The sequence below is a fragment of the Gymnoscopelus microlampas genome (genome assembly GCF_963454915.1).
Source record: "Gymnoscopelus microlampas genome assembly, chromosome: 21".
Lineage (NCBI taxonomy): Eukaryota > Metazoa > Chordata > Actinopteri > Myctophiformes > Myctophidae > Gymnoscopelus > Gymnoscopelus microlampas.
In genome coordinates, this window is record NC_139958.1 from 45,006,543 (window position 1) to 45,021,119 (window position 14,577).

Consider the following 14,577-nt stretch of genomic DNA (forward strand, 5'->3'; position numbering starts at 1 on the left):
GCCATTTATCATCACTATCATTTTTTAACACTTACCTCGTTTAGGATTAATGAACGATTATTAACACATTGAGTGCCAGTCGCGTATATCTACGCGAACCTACTTAATTGCGCAACGTGCCAGTCGCGTAGATATACGCGAAGTATATTTTCGTTCCCATCCGCCTCCATTCTAAAGCGGACACTAAATCGCCATTTTCTCGGTTGTAGTTTTTCTCGTCGCTGATCGCTGTTTAACATAAACCGTTGTAACTACAAGATGGCGGATTGCCATCGAAATGGTTTTCGCTGGCCGACTCAGATGGATCGCCTGTGTGTTTACAAACAGTTTAACGCGCGATCTTAAGGAATTTAACGAGGTCTGTGGCGACGTTAAAAAAAACAAAAGAACAACAATAAAACGCTGGCACTGGTGAGTACATTATGATATTAAACTCTGGCATGGAATGTGTTAAAAAAAGAAAAAACTATCTTGAGAATAGACTATTTAAAAGCTCACAACACGTTTAGTTTCAATGCTTGTAAATCGCTATTTTCACTATTTTTGAACACCACCATTGTACAACAACATATAATACAGTGGTTAATCAGACTAATTGCCAAAAAAATCAAAGTCAATTTGTTGATATACTTCTCGGTTATTTGGTTTAAGTAGGTCATTGGTTCTAAATATCGGTTCCAATACATTTTCAGTTAATTGCCCAGTCTTAGTTGATGTCACTGCAAGAACATGGAAACATTTGGTAATTAAGTTAACGCACTACGTGCCATTGTCCTTTGCAGAACCAAAGTGTCCCTTTTACTTAAACGGTTTGTGACACATGGAGGGTTTGATTCCGGGCCGCAGCAGTGTTTAAAGAGGAGACGGCTGCAGCTGTTTTTTTTTTTTACCGTGATGGATCTATTATCCCGCCATTACAAGATAAATGATCGATCCCCTCGATCCGCGTCCTCCCCTCTCTGCACCGACCGCAAAACTGAAATGAGAAGAAAGAGGGGGGAGGGGCACGTATGATTAGGGGCCAAGTGACACGCCCATTAATTTAACCCATTCAATCCGGGGAACGCATGTGTGTCATTTTTGTCATTTCTTTTGTCAGATCTACAAGCTCATAGCGCGGCACCGAGTGCCGTGCTATGAGCTTGTAGATCTGCTTTTTTTTTTTTTATCGTGAAAATTGGTGCAGAATCTTTGAATATATATTTTTTGGGAAATATATTTTTTAACTCAAATCTTTGCTTCTGGGAGGGGGGGGGGGGGGGGGGGGTTCCCTGGAACAAAATAGTTTAAGATGGGGGGGGGGTCCGTGGCCAAAACATAAATTTGGGGGACCTTGACATGAAAAAGTTTGAGAACCACTGATATATAGCAACAAAAAAAACTGTTTGGATTTAGAAGACATTTGTAGAATACCCCAGTAGTTGAGTTAAAAATGTTTGCTTTAAAAAACACATATTTAAAGATTTGCACACATTTTCACGATTAAAAAAAATAAATAGCAGATCTACAAGTGCTACGAGCTTGTAGATCTGCTATTTTTAAATAGCCAACGAAATCTGAAATGACACACCGATGCTTTCTCGTTCCAGTATTAATGGGTTAAGGGAGAGAGAGAGAGAGAGGGAGGATAGTATTGCTGTCGGGTGGAAACCTTGTATGTCCAAAACTGTTACTTTCCAGGAAATGGGGGGGGGGGGGGGGGGAGAAGCTGTGTTCCAATGGATCCAAGTGTAGTTATTATTTAGTCACTAATCTCTCAAGAATCTGTCGGCACCACTGCCCTAAACATGTAGTGTTGTTGTTAGTAGGAATAAACACAGAAGCACCTGGCAGGAAGTGGACTAAGAAAGGGGAGGAGCCAAACATAGTTCCTGTTTCTACACAAATAAAATGAGGTGGTGCCCCAGAGGCTAAAACAAAGGGAAAAAAGTAAACTTATATCCCTTTTTTTTACCGAATGGGTTCCCAGATTATTCACAAGTTCTTGTTAATACTTTTCATTGATTCAATATTTATAAAACCCACACACACACACACTTACCCACTTTTGCTATTAGAAATAGTAAAGATAGCCGATCTACAAGCTCACAACGTGTCTCATCGCGGCACCAGGCCGAGCATGTAAATCGTCTATTTTCCCTACTTTTACGTGGCACTGTTGTGCGAAGAAGTGGGGCATAAATAGGCTCTATTCACAGCAGCCGAATTATGAAGACATTCACAGGTGTTACCAATGATACTAATGAAGGCTCTGTTCCATTCTGGTCAAACAGAGTCAGGGTTGCTGATATTGTGCATGTTGGCTGACTGGAAACACTCCCAAATGGCCCTTTACGCGTGTGTAACTCAGAGTGTACAAATGGAACCAAATGGACCCGTAAATGTTATGGGGGTCATGGAAATCTGAAATTCAAAAATCTGAGAACTACTGTGCTACACTAAATGGAACAGAGCCTTCATTAGTATCACTGGTAACACCTGTGAATGTCTTCATAATATGGCTGCTGTGAATAGAGCCTATTTACAAAAAAAATGAGATACAAGGTTTCTGCCTTACAGTGAGGATAGGCTCCACCCAGCCCTGGGCCATCAATCAAAGCTCGGTCGCTCGGCGGCGTCTCGCGTGGCGTGATGAGCCAGCACTCTGCCTCCGCCACCACGGGAAACTCTAATTAGAATTCATGGCAAAATAGATGCAAGGAAACGCTTTGGGCCCTTCATAATTTTATAGGAAATTTATTGTTATTAGAGGAACCATTTGCTTAGTGTGATTTTTCCATTACCGACTTGTCAACGCCGCCCAGATAATATGCTGCAGGGTGTCAGCTTTGTTGATGGCCCATGTAGTTTACCATGTGTGTGTGTGTGTGTGTGTGTGTGTGTGTGTGTGTGTGTGTGTGTGTGTGTGTGTGTGTGTGTGTGTGTGTGTGACCGTGTGCACGTTGTGTAGTTTTACCTTCGAGGCCGTGTCTAATGGGGGAAGTTGGTGGAGAAGAATGCACATGGTCTATGACACACACACACCGAGGGGAACACAGGGCAACGATGAGACACAAATAGCATCAAAGTAACATTCACGCACTCTGGAGAGGATACCGTATTCTAATGACTCATTTTGTACTTGGTTTGGCGCTGGTGTCATGCACCTAAACGATCAGATCTACAAGCTCACAATGCATTGCAGTGGGACACTCCCCCCCCCCCCCCCATTTTGTCTGCTAATTTCTTTGTGTCATCACTTCCGATTGTATGTGTTCGATCTGTATCCTGTGGGAGTTCTCTCTCCTGATTGGCTACAATTGGTATTGGTGAGATTAGCTGCAGGCAGGCAGGCAGGCAGGCACGCACGCACGCACGCACGCACGCAAACAGACAGACACAAATGGCTTAGTATTTTACAGTAGAACCATTTCAGTCAGACAACTCTTGGATTTAATAAATATATGTATTGAGCATTATATATATAGAGCATAAATATTTAAGCATATATTTGGCGTCTCATTTCATTCATTCCCTGTAAGCATGAATTATAATACGTTATTAGCCAACTAGATTTTCCAGGGAATGGAATGAAATGGACCCCCATAAGGAACTCATAGAAACAGAGCTCACAGGTGGATGCTGGGGTGGTGGTGGGAGCACCAAAAAACTTCATAGAGCAGAGCAATACGATGGCAGAGCACCAGCAAGAAGCTGGTAGCTCTGACATGGTACGCGTCCATGGCAGTAAAAGAGTAAAAGGGAACGCATCTGTGTCACTTTCATATTTATTTGGTAATTAAAAAGATAGCAGATATACAAGCTACTGAGTGCTGCGCTACAAGCTTGTAGATCTGTTATTTATTTTTAAAAATCCAGATTTTTTTGCAAATCTTCGATTGTATATGTTTTTTAAAGCGAGCATTTCCAAGTCAAATCTTTGCTTCTGGGGATTCTACAAATGTCTTCTAAATCCTAACGGTTAAACAAAAAAAAACGTATGTTGCTATATATATATCAGTGGTTCTAAAACTTTTTCATGTCATGTGTTGGGTCGCAGACCCCCATCTCAAAATATTTTGTTCCAGGGACTCGGATGGAGAGCATGTGGCTGATCAGGACTTGGCGCTCTTTTGAGTTGTCTGCCTGAACTAGCTCCGCTGGCTTCACATCATTTATATAGGAATGCTTCTTGTTTGGTACCGGGAGGAGTAGGACGGAGGGGCTACGTCCTCCCGGTGGGGGCTCCTCACTGGCAGCTGATTCAGTAGGGTACAACAACAGTGGCAAGACTACATAGAAATGTGTGCGGAATGCAGGAATTTACATAATAGGGCAGCCATAGCTGAATGGGTAGAGAGGCCGCCTGGCAACCAGAAGGTCCCAAGTTCGTTTCCCGGCCCTGACCATAGGCTCTATTCACAGCAGCCATATTATGAAGACATTCACAGGTGTTACCAATTATACTAGTGAAGGCTCTGTTCCATTCTGGTCAAACAGAGTCAGGGTGCTGATAGTGTGCATGTTGGCTCACTGGAAACACTCTGCTACACCAGTGGGGCTACAGTTGGGGTCCAGGGACCCTCATGGGCTTCCAAATGGCCCTTTACGGGTGTGTAACTCTGAGAGGTTCCATTTGTACACTCTCAGAGTTGTGGGGGTCGTGGAAACCACTGTGCTACACTAAATGGAACCGAGCCTTCATAGTATCATTGGTAACACCTGTGAAAGAAGAAAGAATAATATGGCTGCTGTGCATAGAGCCTATGTGTCCCTAAGCAAGACACTGACCCCTGCCCTATTATCATCATAGTAGTAATACAAATAATAATAGTAAAGGGCTTTTCCCAATTAAAATCTCTACCATTCATGTTGAGCATGAAGAAGTTGAATCACTGAATGTACTGTATATCTTATCGTTTTTTTTTTTTTTTTACATAAATACACACAACTCAGGTAATTAATTAATGCTAGATTGATGTGACATGTGTGACAGCTGAAACATATTTGTGTTCATATTTGATCATCTCTAGAGATATGTCCCCTTCGATTCATCAGTTGCAGTTTTTTCTTTTATGTGAGAAAGGCCAATCATGACACACGCACACACACGCGTGCGTGCGCAGGTTGGCGGATAAATGCACCGGGGTCTCCCAGAGGGTTCACCAGGGGCCTGGGCGCTTTAATTGGAGAGACCAAATTCCGTTCCCTTCCCTTTGCGCCCTCCATTCCTCGTCTCCTCTCCTCGCCTCCTTAATGCTGTTTGCATATTAATGCACTCCCGTGTCACTCAGTCAGTCAGTCAGTCAGTCGGTGAGCCTGCGAATGTGCAACAGCCTAATGCATAATTTATACGTCGCCGTACGGCGGTGTCGCCCGCCGAAAGTAGCCGATCTACAAGCCCACAGCGCGTCGCGGACGCGACGCGCTGTGGGCTTGTAGATTGGCTACTTTCGGCGGGCGACACTGTCCTCCAATGAAGTCTAAACCAGGCCTAATGCGTTTTTTTTTTTTTCCTCCTTCCACCAATAAAGTGCGGTTGATTGTTGGCTCCCGGCGCGGCTGTCTGTCTCTTCTCTCCACGCTTTCTTTCGTCTCATGAATACAACATGAAATTAGTTTTTGAGCTGAGAGAAATATTAGCGAGGGGGGGAAAACGGCGAGAAAACAGCGGAGGGCGTTTCTTTTTTTTTTCCCACCTCCTTTTCTTTTATTGACGGGCGTCTTCTCCTCGCAAGGTTGTGTGAAATTGCTCGGCGCAGACATTAAGCGGGCGTTTATTTTCCATCCAATTATGCGCGGCGGACCTGTGTGGAGGCCTGGCTGTTGTTTATGCTCAATGATCAATGTTGTAAAGAGCTTTCATTAGCTTTGTGGTTAATGTAGAACTGTACCTTCTCACACCAGGGTCATATTATGTTTATATACTGTATGTATACACAGGATATGTGTGTGTATATATATACATATAGATATAAAGATATATAGATAGATATATAGATGTTCACTTTAACCCTTTATCATTCATGTATATCGTTGCTGTCGGGTTGAAACCTTGTATGTCCAAAACTTGTTACTTTTCAGGAAATCAATGTAGTTAGTATTTAGTCACAAGCTCTTGTTAATACTTTTCATTGGTTCAATATTTATAAAACACACGCACGCACGCACCCCCCCGACCCCCCCCCCCCCCCCCCCCCCACACACACACACACACACACACACACACACACACACACACACACACTAGCATCTCCATGCCAATGGAAGACAACACGACAGACCCTCTCAAAATAAGCTTGAGAGTTTACCATTCAACTTGCACCCGGGGCAAGACTCCCCTTACCCCAGCTCACTTGATCAGTCTAGGACAGGGGTCCTTCAACAGGGGGTCCGGGACCCCTAGGGGGTCCTCAGAGTTACTACAGGGGGTCCGCCAAATCTTTGTGTGTTGTGATTATTTTTTTACCTTAACCACTTGAACCCTAGCATCCCTTTTCTGAGGAGAACTTTAGCCAAAAAATAGCAGATCGCAGCGCGAGGCGTTGAGAGCTTGTAGATCGGCTATTTTGGCAAAGAGGCTATAGGTGTAGAGGGAAAAAAGAGCAGACTAAGTAAAAAAAAACTTTAATCTGAAACATAATTTTATACAATATAGAGTAGGGGGTCCCTGCTTCATCTCTCTCTCAGCTAGGGGGTCCTTGGCCTGAAAACGTTGAAGACCCCTGGTCTATAGGACAGTGGTTCTCATATCAAGGTACATTATTTATTCCACCGTTTGATGAGGTTTAGATTTAGGCTTTCAAGAGTTGAAGATACAGTATATATAACTAAGGGTCCATTTGGTTACAAACTCCATTATTTAGCTGGGGACCACCTGGAACCCCCTCAAGGGCCACTGGTGGTCCCCGGACCCCTGGTTGAGAAACACTGGTCTAGGACACTGTTTCCCAAACAGTGGGTCAGGACCCATGTTTGGGCCGCGGACCAATTTTTATGGGTCCATTTCCTACATTTAAAACAATATATACATTATTTCAAAATATGTAAAAAAATAAATCACAACTTTTCATCGTAAGTATTTCATAAACAAATCTAATAATTTCCATTAATACATTTAAGAAGTTTTAAGAATTAGTGAAAATAGCAGAGCTTGTAGATCTGCTGTTTTCACTTGTTTGGGTCCCGGGCAAAGATCTAATTTCTCTTTTGGGTGTTGAGCTAAAACGTTTGGGATCCACTGGTCCAGGATGGCTCAGGGTGGAAGAGGAGAGGGTCCCAGCTCCCAGTGTGTCTGGGGAGCTGCCCGTGGGGCCGTGGGGGGTTCCAGGGGGTCCCCAGCAAAATGTGTTGATATAGCATCACAATTAATTTAACCACTTTAACCTTTTATACTTTGGCTATTCAAAAATATAGCAGATATACAAGCTTCTGGGGGTCCCTGGAACAACACTTTTTTTTTTTACATGGGGGTCCGTGGCCAAATGCATATTATTTTGGGGGTCCTTGACATGAAAAAGTTTGGGAACCACTGAAATATTCTGTCAATTTTATTATGCAAAAATAATGGCAATTAGGTGATAATTGTGACATGCCTTGCCTAGTGAAGTCTCTCTCTCTCTCTCTCTCACTCACTCACTCATATTAACCTCGGTCCCAGCCTCACTCATCTGCAAAGAGAAGAGCCTGGTCACGACCTAAAGCGGCGAGTGTCTAGGAAGTCGTGAGTGGACAGGATTTCCGTTTCCCCCGGAAACAATATTTTTTGACCAATCACAACACTCGTTTCATTCACGGAGAATGTTAACAGATTTGTAAAGCATCAACGTCATTTCCTTGGGCAGTACCTCCGCCAAATTCAACCATTTCCGGTTGTCAACTTCCTAGACAACCAACATCCCAGGTCTTGCCCACGGTGCACTCATTTATATCTTTGGCTTGTTGTTGTATTTGCTCATTTGGGCTTGCTTCCTAAATCTTGTTTTAACTCTTTGACTGCCAGAGTATTTTCATAATGTACTCACCCAGTGCCAAGCGATTTTCGAGCGATTTTCGTGTTTTTAGTAGTTTTAAAGTTGTCATAAAAGTTTAGATCCATATTCATCGATCGATTTAATGTGTGTTTCCGGAGCAGGAGTCTCTGACTATTGCTCCGGATGCAAAACATTGCATCCGGAGCTAGTGTCCCCTTCGCTACAGGCCGTTGGAAACACGCGTCTCCTCGGGAAAATGAACCAAAAAAAAAGAACAGAGATACAGGCGAAGAAAAAAAAAAACTACAAACATGGAGTCGACGGGAACGGAATGACGTTATATCCATTATTTCCGTATCCGTTTGTGCTACAGTTTTACTGCTCCCTTGGGATTCAAGATTAGACCGTGATCTTCTCTAAAATAACAATAATTACAAACGCGCGTCTAAAGCGTCGACGGCCAAGTGGACAAAGTAGCAATTGACTCGATAACGCTTCGACGGCAGTCAAAGACTTAATATGTAATTGTCGGTCCGCGTATCCCCATCTGAAAAGATTTTGTGCTAGGGGACCCCCGTACCAGAGTTTGTGTTGTTAAACATGTTTTCCCAAGATTTGCTTTGAAAATAGCCGATCTGCAAGCTCACAACGCGTCGCGATGCGACGCGTTGTGAGCTTGCAGATCGGCTATTTTCAAAAAGCCAATGTATGTGTAGGTTTAAAGTGCTCATGTGTTAGTCGCTTGTTTTGGGCTTGGGTGATGACTTATCTCTCTCTGTCTGTCTGTCTCTCCAGCTGGTAGCGGGCAGCGTGGTGATGGCGTTTGAAGAGGTGTGTCCGGAGCGCATCGACCTGATCCATAAGAACTACCGGAAGCTGTGCAACCTGCTGGTGGACGTGGAGGAGTGGGGCCAGGTGGTCATCATCTCCATGCTCACGCGCTACGCCCGGACACAGTTCACTAGTCCCTGGACAGAGGTATGTACGCAGCAGCACCGCACACACATGCGATACGCCAGGACACCGTTCACTAGTCCCTGGAGAGAGAGACACACACACACACACACACACCTGAAAATCAAGGCTCGGCCCTAACTGGGCCCGACTGGGCCGGCCCGAGGCTCGGCCCGAACCCGACTATTACCATCATGTTAGGCCCGAAAGCCCGAAAAAAAAAAAACGAGAAAAAAAAAATATTTTAATCATTTATTTTTCTGTTCTGATTGTGTATTTATCTATTATGAAGATTATGAAGATGGCGCTGACGGCGCTGATTGACGTTAACTTACACTGTGCTTACACTGTGCTGATTTAAATGAAGTTAAACCCTTGTCTTGCTCAATGCTCACACGACACACCACAGTGCAATGCATCGTCTGCATTTCTCTGCCTCTCTCGGCCGAGTCTCCGTCTCCCCCCCCCCTCACAGTCGAGACCCGACTAGAGAAATAATAACATGAAAAAAATTGAGAACTCTAACACACACACACACACACACACACACACGCGCGCAAGCACTCCCTTCAGTAATGTCAAAATCAGTCCATATACAGCATGTCCATGTTCACAGCCACCTACCTGATGATGCTTGTTGCTATGGAAACCATAACCAACACATCTGCTTATCACAGAGTTCACATGCCTTAATTACTTGATTCATGATTGTATTACTTCTTATTTTGTACATTACTTTTTACATAAATCAAATAATCTTTATATTTTAAACATTTAATGTGTTTAATTTAAATGTTTTACGTGCGTGTGTGTGTTTGTGTTTGTGTGTGTGTACGCGTTTCAGGGAGCTACATTTGAGGACAATGACAAAGCGTTCTATGAGTCAGACGAGGAGAAACAGGAAGTGACATCATCCAAGCCGTACATGATGGACCCCGACCACAGACTGCTGCTGAGAAACACCAAACCTTTACTGCAAAGTAGAAACACTGCTGTGAGTACACACACACACACACACACACACACACACTACAGCAAGGGTTCCTTTTTAGGTCGAGACCCAAAAGAGAAATTTGAAGTCATCCCGGGACCCACACTAGTGAAAATAGCCGATCTACAAGCCCACAACGCGTCGCATCACGACGCATGCCGCTAGTATGTCACAGGGACTTACCTCCAATCCAACCCTTGATGCTGAGTGCCAAGCACGGAGGCATATGGGGTCCCATTTTTATAGTCTTTGGTATGACCCGGCCGAGGGACTGAACCTCGACTTTCCAATCTCAGGGCTGACATTCTAACAGTTAAGAGTCTAACTGCAGGGATACACAAGGCACTTAACCTACATATGACGACCATTCAGACATACCGTGGTCATTTGTTCTCATGTTATTTAGATCGATGCTACTTTCATTGTTAACCTGGTATCCTATAGTTTCATTGTACAAATATAGTATGTTGTTTGCTATGCTAGGTTCTTGGTTTACCTGTGATCCTAGTTTCTTGAGGCACTACACTGTCTCTCTGCATTCTATGTATGTAATGTAGAGTTTAGATTTCTGCCCGAGCCCGTTGGACTCAACGGGTGAAGCCGGGGCCTGGCCTGGCTGAAGTTGTCACATATTTGTCGGGCTTCAGGTTGGGCCGGGCTGTACATTTATAGGCTACATTTCAATAGCAGTGCAGCCTAATAGCCTTTTATATTAGGAGCCTAGGGCTTTAGGACCCAGGAGCAACTGAAGTGCAGCTGCCGTCAGTTTGCAGCGAGCAGCAAAGCAGACAGACGGACGAGATGAGACAGTGTTGGAGTTACAGTAGATAAAGTTAACAGCCTTCGTTAACAGACTTTCAGGAAGGAGGTTAAATCGAAATGTTTTCTACTGCCGTGTGGATTACCAGGTGTCTGTAACAACTACGATTTCAGATCAGAGCCTTTGTTCATAAACGAAAATTGAATGAAACTTACTAGGAGCTACGAAGCGATCGATGGATCATTTGCCGCTTGTTTTCATAAATTAGATGGATTCCGTGGCGGCCAGCAACATTGTATATAGAAGCATATGTTGAATGAATCCAACAGGAGTAAATGCAGTGCTGCAAGCAGCAGCTGTCACAGTTTGTCACTAATGAATCAGCGAACCTCCTCCCATCAAAGGCATCGGGCATTCCAAATTAATGTTAAATCCAATCGATAACTGCCGAGTGGGACAGTCACTTTGAAAAACAGAATGAGCGCAACTGCTAGTTGTGAAAAGGTAGAATTGTTCATGAATAGCCTAGCCGATAATATTTAATGAGGAGGAAAGGGCTGCTGCTGCTGTTCATAAAAATGTGGGGCTTCGGGCCGGGTCGGCACCAATTTGTCAGTTATGTAACAGGCTTTGGGTCGGGCTCGGGTTGATGTTCTGTCGGGCTGGCTTGGGCCGGGCTCAAATATTTAAAGATTAAAGATTATTTTGCTTATTGTAAGTCGCTCTGGATAAGAGCGCCTGCAAAAAATGCCTAAATTGTAAATGTCTCCGCCAGGCCGAAGGCAGCGTTGAATTGCCTTGAAACGTCACATTGGCTTGTTATAGCGCCACCAGGAGGCCGATGTTTGCTAAACATCATCACGCAGATTGGCACACATTATCTCTATAGTCATGTTATCAAGGCGGACCTGACCAATTATTTATATCTCATCCTGATTGGCTAAGATTGACTTTTACTACCTGGCCTGGCGGAGACCTCTGCTCCAAGGAGCACATTTTTCTAGTTGTAATTGTATTGAGCTTGGTTGCATATCGAATGAGCCCTGTTTAACGTTAACCCATTCCGACCGGGAACGCATCTGTGTCATTTTAGATTTCTTTGGCTATTCAAAAGTAGCAGATATACAAGCTCATAGCACGGCACCGAGTGCCGCGCTATGAGCTTGTAGGTCTGCTGTTTTTTTGAAAGATCGTGAAAAATGTGTGCAAATCTTTGAATATATATGTTTTAAAGCGAACATTTTGAACTCCGATCTGTGCTTCTGGGCGGGGGTCCCTGGAACAACATATTTTGAGATGGGGGTCCGCGGCCAAATTCATATCATTTTGGGTGGTCCTTGACATGGAAAAGTTGGAGCACCACTGATATAGCAACATACCGTCTGGATTTAGAAAACCTTTTTAGATTATATTTTGCAGTGGACCCCCATCTCAAAATGTTTTGTTCCAGGGACCCCCCATCTAGAAGCAAAGATTTGAGTTACATATACATAATATTTCCTTTAAAATATATATATATATTCAAAGATTTACACACATTGTCAAGATTAAAAAAAAATAGCGGATCTACAAGCTCATTGCGCCGCACTCGGTGCCGTGCTATGAGCTTGTATATCTGCTATTTTTGAATAGCCAAAGAAATCTTAAAATGACACAGATGCGTTCCCGGAGTTAAAGGAGAATTTCGCCCTAGGCGTTCCCTTACCTTTATTTGAGGTCGTTATCTCATCATAAGTGTGGTCCGGGACCCCCAGCTCATAACGAGCAATGTTATGATTTCGGGGACTGCATCCCCCCCGCAGCTCAGAACGCAAGTTTTTAGTTCTTGGCTAAATCCAGTTATTTCTGTCGCTCGAAAATAGTTTTTTCTTGTAAATACAGTATATGTAGTGTGATACTTCCGCCTGCCATTGGTCCGGACGGAAGGCGGAAGTATCGCGAGACGAGATTTCAAACGTGATTTCAATAAAAACAGATTTGTAAACGGTAAATGGCGGCGCCCGTGTAGCAATAGCATAGCACCGACATCAGACGGACCACACACTAGACACTACATATATATACAAGAAAAAAACTATTTTCGAGCGACAGAAATAACCGGATTTTGCCAAGAACTAAAACCTCCCGCTCTGAGCTGCGGGGGGAGGGGTCCCGAAATCATAACATTGCTCGTTAATGAACTGCGGGTCCCGGACCACACTTATGATGAGATAACGACCTCAAATAGAGGTAAGGAAAAGCCAAGGGCGAAATCTCTTTTAATAGCCAATAGGCTCTATGCACTGTTCCATTCTGGTCAGACGGAGTCAGGGTCCTGATATTGTGCATGTTGGCTCACTGGAAACACTCCCAAATGGCCCTTTACGGGTGTGTAACTCTGAGAGTGTACAAATGGAACCAAATGGACCCGTAAGGTTCCATTTGTACACTCTTAGAGTTATGGGGGTCGTGGAAATTGAAAAATCTGAGAACTACTGAGCTACACTAAATGGAACAGAGCCTTCATTAGTATCACTGGTAACACCTGTGAAGAAAGTGATAATATGGCGGCTGTGCATGGAGCCTATTGAAACACAGACAATATCAAGTGTAGTGCGGTGTCTGAACGCCATGGAGGTTTTCTCTAGCAGAGAAACGCTAACCGCAAAAAAACATATAGTGGGCTAAAGCACCCAGGAACGTCATCTGTGTGGAAGGAACAGCCGCCCAGCATCCAGAATGCATCACAACTCTATCACCCAGGAGGCCTCAAGGTCTCTGTCACCATGTAGTGGCAGGAGGACAAATGTCCCCAAATGAAAGTGTTGATTAAAATGGTGCCTGCTGTTTTTTACCAGAGGAAACTCGGTGGGCATCTTCAATCTTCATGGATGCACCACGGGTCTATGTCTGACTCGCACTATACCAGTCATATAGAAACATTGTGTTGGAAAAATTACATCCACGTTCACAAGTGACTTCCGAGAAGTGAAGGCAAATGTTTTCTTTGGTTTTTGTTTATCAGTATGGGTCGTATAACAACAAAAAAAACGAAAGAAAATCTAAACAAAAGTGCACCTTGCGACCGAGCCGTCTTGAGGAGGGTCTTTGATTGTGTGTGTATGTGTCTGTGTCCGGGGGCTGGACCTATGGGCGCCAAATTCCATTATGCACACTGCCAATAGGCTCTATGCACAGCAGCCATATTGTAAGACATTCACAGGTGTTACCAATGATACTAAAAGGCTCTGTTCCATTCTGGTCAGACGGAGTCAGGGTGCTGATATTGTGCATGTTGGCTCACTGGAAACACTCCCAAATGGCCCTTTACGGGTGTGTAACTCGCTTGAGAGTGTACAAATGGAACCAAATGGACCCTCACTAACCACCCAGCTATGGCCGCCCACAGAGCCTTCATTAGTATCACTGGTAACACCTCTGAAGTAAGCGATAATATGGCTGCTGTGAATAGAGCCTAGAAGCACAGTTTATTTTCTTACAACTTTTATATTTTACAATGGAAATCGATTCCAGTCGAATCGGGCTGAAACGTAGCCCAAATATGGACATGACTGATGTCACAGTGCTGACTTCATAGTAGTGATGTCATAGATGATTGGCGTTGCACTGAAGCCTGGCCACATGAAGGCTGAGCCCCACTGAGACGCCTTGCTGTTATTACACCCTGTGGTGTTGTTATTACATTTAATATTCATCAATCTACTGCCTTCATCTGTCGGTTGGAACCCTCATATGTTCAAAACTGTTGAAAAAATCCTGTGTTCCAATGGATCCAATATTATTCTTATTCTTATTAATACTTTTATTGGTTCAATATTTATAAAACCCACACACACACTTTACCACACAAAATATTGCTGATCTACAAGCTACGATATAAGCATCGAGACGCGCCGTGAGCTTGTAGATCTTCTATTTTT

General features: G+C 43.8%; 1 protein-coding gene across 1 annotated transcript in view; it reads left to right on the forward strand.

Moving 5' to 3' along the window:
* The window catches only part of ap3b1a (adaptor related protein complex 3 subunit beta 1a), a 161,300-nt gene that overhangs the window by 44,331 nt on the left and 102,392 nt on the right, over positions 1-14,577 (forward strand). Inside the window, exons 7-8 of the mRNA XM_084046027.1 lie at positions 8,748-8,930; positions 9,751-9,900. Coding sequence (XP_083902153.1) covers positions 8,748-8,930; positions 9,751-9,900 — 333 coding nt within the window. The remainder of the gene's footprint in view (positions 1-8,747; positions 8,931-9,750; positions 9,901-14,577) is intronic.